Here is a 9,011-nt window from a genome sequence, read left to right on the forward strand (position 1 = left end):
AAAGGAATTATCTGATTCGTCCATATTCAACCAGAAATTTTTTTCAGTGTAGTTTTCGCAATAAGAATTTTTGTATTCAGTACGGGGAGGGGAGTTATTGCAATGAATGCTAAGTGTAGCATTTAAAATAATTTATCAAATTGTTCAGCGATTTTATAACACGTAAATTCACTGACGAAAATGATTCCACCTAATGTAAAACCTGCGTTATGTGTCCGGTATTTAACGGCGCGCAGGACAGGGTGGAAAAAGCCGGTATGTGAATTCACTTAGTAATTCGATTGGCTACCTCCACCTGTGCCGGGTCCTAAATGGCTTTTACGTTTCTAATTGATTTACATCTTTATACTGTTTTTGCGACAAATATTATCATATGCCTCGGCGGTCGAACTGGTGAGACGCCCGCCTAGAGTGTAGGGAGGGTCCAGGCTCAAACCCTGGCCGAGGTAATACTTTTCATCAACAATTATTTGACGCCAGTAAATGACTAACACTGATTAAGCTTCTAATCGACCGTGACTGGCGATGCGTTTTTAATACCGAAAATTTATTGCGAAAAATATTACCTCAGCCAGAGTTTGAACCTGGACCTCCCTACACTCTAGGCCACCGTGGCATATTAGAAGCTTAATAATTGTAATATTTCTCGTAATACATTTTCTGTGTTATTAAAAATGCTTGGTATGGTCAAGAAAGCACTGACGTTGAAAAATAGTAATGTTACATAAATGTCTCGTTGAAAAAATAGCTGATAATAGGACTATTTCGATGGGGAGATAAAGCAATTCGTATGTAATCTTTGCGCGGTAACGCGGCATTTATATGTACAGCGGCATTTACGGGCAAACGCAAGTGGTAAAGGTCGATTTCAATAACCGGCTGCACACGCAATCGCCGCGTGTCACGGTCCGCCGCTTCGTTTTAACTACCGTTTTGAAGCACGCGCTATTACTCGCCGCTATTACTCGTCATCCTCCGAAGAGAATCTTCCTGCAAAGTGGGCAGTCAAAGAGCGGGGCGTGGGTCGCGCGAAAATGTCGAATAAATATGAGATCGCGTTGTCGCGCTGTTCTCGTCGGAGAACAAGCGTTTTGCATTAATTTCCCGGGAAAAAGAAACGCGGTTCCTGGATACCACCTGCACCTTGTCGGGCGCGAGCGACAGAGGAAAGGAGAATGCGTCGGCAGGCAGGGGTTGCGCACACACATGCACACCCGCAGCGACGCACACATGGGGGTTACAGCAGCCTCCGACGTTGATGCCGGCACTCGCCCTCCTCAGACGCGGCGCGCACCGAAAGGAGGAGGACGCGAGAGGGCGAGGTTCGGCAGCAGAGGGAAACGGTAGAGAGAGCGAGGGAAAGACCGAGAGAGGAACAGAGACGGCGAGAGGGAGTGGTTGGAAGTGGGTCCTGTGATTGTTTCGGCTTTGATCTTGGATCAATTTACCGGGTATACGCGCGAATATGCCCGAACCCTCCGACGCGACGCGACGCGACGCTCCGTCTCGAACGCAACCGACCCTGTGAACGTGCACACAGAAGCGACCTCGGAGTCGGCGTATCGCCTACGGTTCACGCTCACGTATGTACATCGGGCACGTACGCGCGTACACCGACCGATTGATGTAGCCGTGAACCTTCGTGAAAACCTTACCCTCGCCAGCCACCCTCAAGGCGCCTCACGGACCGACCGACCAACCGACCGACTGACGTAAACCAGCGACAGCGTCTTACCCCACCCTGTAAAACGATACGCTTGAGATCCCATTGCTGGGGAAGCCATTACCTGACGCTGTCTATCGGAGGAAACGATCTTCGGCGTGAGGACAAACACACATCCTCTTTCCGCCCGGATCTGCCGCCGTGGATTTCTGCGCGAGAGAGTCGGGCGTAGCGAGATGGCAGAATGGCCTGACGACCCGGCATTTTCCACATGGTCTGCCTGGGGACACCAATACTCGAGGGTTTCTTCCCCTTGTCAAAATTGCGAACACCCCCGTTGCGACGATCGCGATCGAGATAACTGACCACGTGTTTGTCGACGTTCTATTTAATCCTCGCATTTTGTACTCGCTTGATAGCGAACAGTTATTTGCCTGAGGTATACGTGGTAAATTATAAAAACTCTTGTTAGGTTGACAGCCCTCGCGCATTAGTTTTCCGCGAAGGAATTTAAACTTTGCTCGACTGTCGAGTTAGAATGTATCGAAAATATCGCAAAGCGAGGTATACGTAAAAGAATAACTTTCCATCCTAATTTTTAAAAGTGTTTTATACTTAAAATCCTCTTTTTCTCGTTAACGCCTCCAACAGCTAAGTTGGCGCTGAGTGCAGTTTACTTTAGAGAAAAAAAGAACCAGCGTCCAGGAGTTTATCTTGTAAACCGCCCGAGGTGACTCACGGTATCTCACGTCGGTAATAATTTTCAGCGGATTAGAAACGTGTAATTATTCAAGATAGTGGCGGAATTACAAAAGTGTGCAGGCGTCGCGCCGGCGCGATTGGATTATCAATTACTTCGTGCATCGTTATATTAGTTAAGCGTGTTATATTAGTTACGCGGGGTTACGTAAAAGCTGATTCTTCGATTTAATTAATTCTCACGGCCGCGGAGTTTTGTTCCGTCGTGCCGGGGCCGCCGCTTTAATCGAGGGAGATGGAAAACCGTATTATTAAATCGGCGGGGTCGAATTAAAAGTGCTTTGGGCATGTCGAGCGTGGTAGTCTGAAAACGAAGCTTTTAGAGCGCCTTCAGCGGGTCGAACGGACGAACCAACCAACGAACGAACGAACGAATGAGTGAACGAACGAACGTGATGTTTGACGAAAGCCTTTCAGTAAATAAATCAAATTGCTGCTCCCGCGCTAGATGAGCTAAAAACGCTCTGCCCGTGGCGCTACACGTTCGATACTACAATTCTGATTCCGTAATGTAAATAGCGGAGTAATATTCATTACTAGATACATGAAAAATTTTGGATAGTCAGCTGACCAAACGTATCTTCTATTATTTTTCTGCCGATCGATAAATAAGTCACGCATCAAACGATTATTCGATTATTCAAGCCGCACAAGTCACGATTTGTGTTTTTCACTCCGGAACTCTAGCACGAGTTGTTAACAACTTAATCGGTTTACTTGCTTCGTACGCGACGTATCTCGCGGAACCGCCGCTATTAATTAATAATCAATTTTTTGCTCAATACGACGCGGTCACGTAATCATTTGACGCAATATTTAATCGGGAACCCGAGTCGAAATTTTAGTCCTATGTTGAACCTTTAATTCTATTATATAGCAGAACCCAAGACAGTAATAGAGGTCGAACTGCAAGTACAAAATTTACTCCTACTTTAAAACTGATAGCGGCGGAAATTTCTACTTTTGCCAATTTAGCATTAAAGTAGGTCCTTTTAAGTAGGAGCTAAAATTAATTTTTTTAATTCAAGGGAGGAGTAAAAAAAAATAATGTCATCAAAGTAGGTTATTGCTGGTCTATGTAGGTGTATAGTAGGTCAGCTAAAGTAGGTAGGTGTAAATTATCCTTAAAAGTGTCAAAATAGTACCGAAATTTCGACTCGGGATTCCAGCCTTTGTCGTTGTTGAAAGACATCTCGAGTCGAAATTGTGGCCCTATGTTGAACCTTTAATTCTATTATATAGTAGGACCCAAGACAGTAAAAAGAGGTTGAACTGCATAAGTTCCAAATTTACTCCTACTTTAAAACTGATAGTGGCGGAAATTTCTACTTTTGCCTTTTTCGCATTAAAGTAGGTCCTTTTAAGTAGGAGCTAAAGTATATCTTGAGAATTGAAGATTCAAAGGAGGAGTCAAAAATATAATGTCATCAAAGTAGATTATTCCTGGTCTATGTAGGTGTATAGATCAGCTAAGTAGGTATAAATTATCCTTACAAGTGTCAAAATAGTACCAAAATTTCGACTCGGGAATTACTTGGAGTTTCGGATTAATCACGTTAGAGAATTACCGTGAGCGAAAAAAAAGTACACAGAACTTGAACTCTTAATCCTAATCTAATTTATATTTATAGCTTCGTTACGCAATGCAGCGAATTCCATTCGCACCTTCGGCGCGTCGGGCGGTCCCCGCCCGGCAATTTCCACCTCGCTCATCACATTTTCATCGGGAAACGAAAAAAAAGCACACGCGAGCGCATATACGCGGGCCGCGGGGGAAAAAGGAGGAAAATATAACCGCGGGGAAAAGCGAGATCGACGAATCGCGATTTCGTCCGCGTTCGGGCTCGCCCGTTGTCCGCGCGAAAACAACGTTCGCCAGACGCGCCGACACAATTCGTCTCTGCAATAATCACAGACCCCGATAAGCCGCGGAATTAGCCGCGGTGTTTGCATTTTCACCGGGCATCCCGCGCTATCCGGGAATTTCGTAAATAATTTCCGAGACCACTGCGGACCAACTCCCCCCCGGAACCAACCCCGGAACGGCGTTACCGTCCATCCAAACTGCCCGCCGCCGCCGTCGCGCACCCCTTTCTCGAATCCAATATATCGCCCGGTAATTTCGCGGCACGGTCGCATCGACGTGTTTCGAACTGGTTTCCCGTCGCGTCTCCTTTTCTCTTTTTTTTTCCCCGCCGTGTCTCCATCCTGTCCCTCCACGCGCCGCTCGTTTCCATCTATGCGTGGGCGCGCGCGCGCGCGCGCGCGTGTGCGTAGGTCCAAATGGAATGGGCGGGGGCCGAAGGCAAAACTCCGGAAAATTGAAATTAATGAATAGTCGCCCCTCCCGTGCGCGCGACGCGTAGCTTTCTCGCGTTTTACGTCGGCTCCCATGAAAATCCGCCTGGCGAACAAAGAGGGCCGCGCGGCGATGGCATAACGACCCCCGGGGGGAGAATTCTTCCCTGCGCGTCCCCGGAGGACCCGCGCGAGGTCTCGTCGGCGTCACCTTACACACGACAAATGCCTTTTTAATGAATCCGCACCTGATGAGGTCTTTTTTTTTCGGAAGTTATGAATTATGCAGGCGCGCGCCCGTGCGCGATCGGGATTTTAAACGACAGCGCGGGCCCCGAGTTGTTAACTGCCAACATATAAATAATCGCATAGTTTAATCATTTCGCATCGAAAGCATTTTCCACTCTTTGTCTTTTGCAATATTGTCCTGGAGAGAGAAACTGTATCCTCCTCGTATCGAGATTATTGCTGTAACTTTAACCTTTGTATTCAGCAGTCAGTAAATTTACGATACTTCTGCATACGTTTGTAATATCCTCTTTAACAGACTTTTTACTTTTGTCGAATTTAACGACGTTTCTTTACATATTATCGATGTTTAGTCGACCGACCCGTGTGAGAAGGCCAGAGCACTCGCAGTATCGAGATCAGCGCTGTACTGCCGTACTCTCGTGCAGGAGGGGACTTTCGGTCGCGTGTTCAAAGGAACCTTAGAGTTAGCCGGACGAGAGCAGGAAGTCATCATAAAGACAGTCACAGGTGAGGCTTCATTTTAAAAAGGATTTGATATCGCTGTTGCACAATCATGTGCAACGTGGCAAGTTCTTCGATTATCGATTCTTCTTATAAATATTGTAGTCTCGAGAGTTGAAATTCTTAATTTGATGAAAGTAATTTAACGTAATAGTTTAATATATTAAATTAAATTTATGAAAAACTGTGGCTATCTCTTAGCTTTCGCGTCTCTGTCGGAAAGATCTATGATTTAAACGATCGATGGATCAACGAGAATATCTGTTTAAGATAAAATAGAAAGTTATTGTATCCACTATCGGTTACTCGTGATTCCCATATTGGATAAAGCAATGTTTAATACTTAAATATAAAGTTATTTAAATAATTACAAGTCAGCTTGTATAACCTTATTTTATTGTTGAAATAATTTATAAAATAATTCTCATTTTAATACATACACAATTTGACGAAACAAAAGAGATAAGTGTACTTTCTTGAAACGATGATTGCAATCATTTATTTAAACAAGATGGTAATTTTTTAATTACAAGTTTGGATTCCGATTATTTTATTTATTTGAATTATCGGACACATTGTCGCTAAAAATAATTTTCCAACGAAACAAATGTTCAATTCCGACGAATGTGTAGTTGCTCCAATTATGCTGTCACTTATACTCGATGATACTGTTTGTTTCAGAGGTGGCATCCGCTTACCAAGCCTCTCTGTTGGTGGTGGAAGGCTCGCAACTGGCTGGATTAGTTCATACAAACATCGCCTCTTTGGCGGCCGCTTGTCTGGACAGTTCGTGCCCCTTATTGGCTTATACAAGTACACCCGGAGAGCTAAACCTGAAGGTCTACCTTACGGATGGAAATCACCATCCGGTGACTAGAGACTTGGTGCACGTCGGTGCCCAAGTCGCTAGAGCTGGGGCGTTTCTTCACGGGCGAGGTCTGCTGCACAGGTAAAGTTGATCTCAAGTATTATCCACGTCTCCATTACAGCGTAAAATCAGTGACGAATAAATTGTGTCTCGTGTCGTCGTAAGCTATCATTTCCCCCCTCTTTGGTACAATCGTAAGAAGTTGAAGTAATTTTCGAACTTAAAATAAAAATAAAGACGACGACTAATTAGTTAATTAATTTCTCAGACAAAATTATCACATTGTGCGAATAAAACTATTTCTCGTAATTAACGATCACATTAAGTCATAGATATGATTAAATTTACTGAATATATAGTAAAATAGTTTATTATTGCGATCTCTTAGATTTACCATTAAATATGGCGTTATTGTCCCTCGCGGCATACGAGATTTGCCTATCGCGGCTATCGCCGAAACATCAGCGATAATTTTCATCTTAAAATCGAAAATTTCTAGGGATATCGCTGCCAGAAACTGCATAATCGAACCGGGCAGCCTTCGCGTGAGACTGGCTGACGCTGCCCTGGCTCGAGATCTCTTCCCACAGGACTATCATTGTCTCGGTGATAACGAGAACCGACCCATACGCTGGATGGCCCTAGAGAGCCTCCAGCGCAACGAATACAGCACGGCGACCGACGTGGTACGATCCCAATTTATATATGCAGATAACTCAAAACTGTGTTGCTTTTCTCGCATCTCGGCAACTGTAAATAAATATAGTAAACACGTCTCTATGGATCAATATGTATATACCAATGCAAATAACGAGACCTTACAATATAAAATATTTTTAAAAACAGTTGTAGATTATTTTACATATTTATTAAAATTTTGTGTACGCATTATATAAATTCACGCTTTAAAATAAAAATGTACAATTCTAGAAAATACGCGTATAAAATCAAAATTGATAACTTTTTATTCGAACTAAAAAGTGCAAGAAAGGTTACGTGTAATTGCATTATATCAGATTATTCTGTGCGAAAACATAATCTTCTAATAAAATATTTTCTTTGCTTTCAAGTGGTCCTTCGGAGTTTTCCTATGGGAACTGGCGACACTGGGTCAACAGCCGTACGTAGAAGTGGACCCGTTCGAGATGATGGCGTGTCTTAGAGACGGATATCGGCTCGCTCAGCCGAGGCCTTGCCCTGATGAGCTCTTCGCCTGTATGGAAGCCTGCTGGCTCAGTCCCTCCAGGGATCGACCAACCATGCCGCAGCTGCTCGCCTATTTGCAAGATTTCCACGACGCGCTGGGCGGTTTCATTTAAATCGTCTGTCCGCAAGTCGACCGCAATCCGATCTGGCATCGTTCGAAGAACCGACAGCGCACCGTCATCCACTCAGTTTTATCGATTGCACAGCTGATTAAATTCGTTTAGAATCGTATCGTAAATTGCGAACGATTGGATAATGAAGGCTGCCCGAAACGCCGAAAGTACGTCCACTAAGTTGGTAATCAAATTGAAAGTTTGGAGGAAGAATAGAATCAAAGTCGCATGGAATTGAACGTCGCTGCCCATTTGAAATACACTGCCCTTATTGATAGGTAGGTTCATCCGTTGCATCTATGATACATACTAATAATTATATTTATTTCAAGTTGATTACATGAATCAAAGTAGGATATTGGCGAAAGAAGTCGCGAGAAAGGCTAAATCGACACGGACACATCCGTCCATAGTAGTTAAAACATATATACATGAATTGCAATCGTTCGCATTTGAGCGATCCATGCAAAAATCCGGTTAATATCGCGCGAGAGAGCCTTATCTTCGATATTACAATATGCGGAAACAAATCTTTTTTTTTAAGTTCTTGGGTGGACAAGGCAGATTTTACAAACTGCCATTTCATAATGAAATAATGAAGAAATTACAGAAATTAAATGCACAATAAAGCCGTCTAGGTGTTTTTTACTTAAGTAAGATTTGTACAATCGAATTAACATTTATTATACAAATTAAAAAATTACTATAATATAAACTCGCAAACACGCAGCCAGTCTCCACTGGCGATATTTCACAAGGCAACTTGCCAAGAATGGAAATTGTTCCTAGTGTACATTCTTCTGTGCAAGGAAATCTCATCTTACTTGGTTAAATTCATTTGAGAATGTATCTTCCAAAGATCTTGTAATTGGCATGCGGCTTTTGCTTGCGCCAGCCTTACAGTCTGGAGTAAAGTGCGCCTGCGGCCTGGCTACTCTTTATCTTCTCGACGCCGTTGTAACTCGGGATTCAGGCGAATGAATGGAAGTGCCGCTCCTCCCATCCGCATTAATTAGCGTCTGTAAACAGATCGCCGTCTTAAATTTTGAATTACTTAATTTAATTAATAAGTGGCAAGCAAAAGGTACGTATTTAGTTCAATGAGGAAGCCTCTTAGCTTCTTCAGCATTTCGCGAGAAACCTGAGAATGAGATGAAGAAAACTAGCAGTCGAAACGAACAAAATTTATAAAATCATTATTAGGAATGCGCTCTGCAAGAGTATACACTTTTTTATTCACATTAATGGGAGACATAAAGGAACGAGAGTAAAACAAAAAGATGGATAAATCTTTTGAACAATCGCTCTGCGGGAGAATCGTAATTGGTATTAAAATTTTATTAAGTGCACA

General features: G+C 43.4%; 1 protein-coding gene across 1 annotated transcript in view; it reads left to right on the top strand.

Annotated features, from left to right (window-relative positions):
• Positions 1-8,678, top strand: part of LOC105569950 (tyrosine-protein kinase Drl) — a 74,847-nt gene extending 66,169 nt beyond the window's left edge. The window contains exons 6-9 of the mRNA XM_012026825.1: positions 5,323-5,479; positions 6,155-6,422; positions 6,841-7,027; positions 7,412-8,678. Coding sequence (XP_011882215.1) covers positions 5,323-5,479; positions 6,155-6,422; positions 6,841-7,027; positions 7,412-7,660 — 861 coding nt within the window. The 3' untranslated portion in view covers positions 7,661-8,678. The remainder of the gene's footprint in view (positions 1-5,322; positions 5,480-6,154; positions 6,423-6,840; positions 7,028-7,411) is intronic.
• Positions 8,679-9,011: the final 333 nt, after the last annotated feature.

The sequence above is a fragment of the Vollenhovia emeryi genome, unplaced genomic scaffold (assembly GCF_000949405.1).
Source record: "Vollenhovia emeryi isolate VEMERY1.0 unplaced genomic scaffold, V.emery_V1.0 DF939122.1, whole genome shotgun sequence".
NCBI classification, from domain to species: Eukaryota; Metazoa; Arthropoda; class Insecta; order Hymenoptera; family Formicidae; genus Vollenhovia; species Vollenhovia emeryi.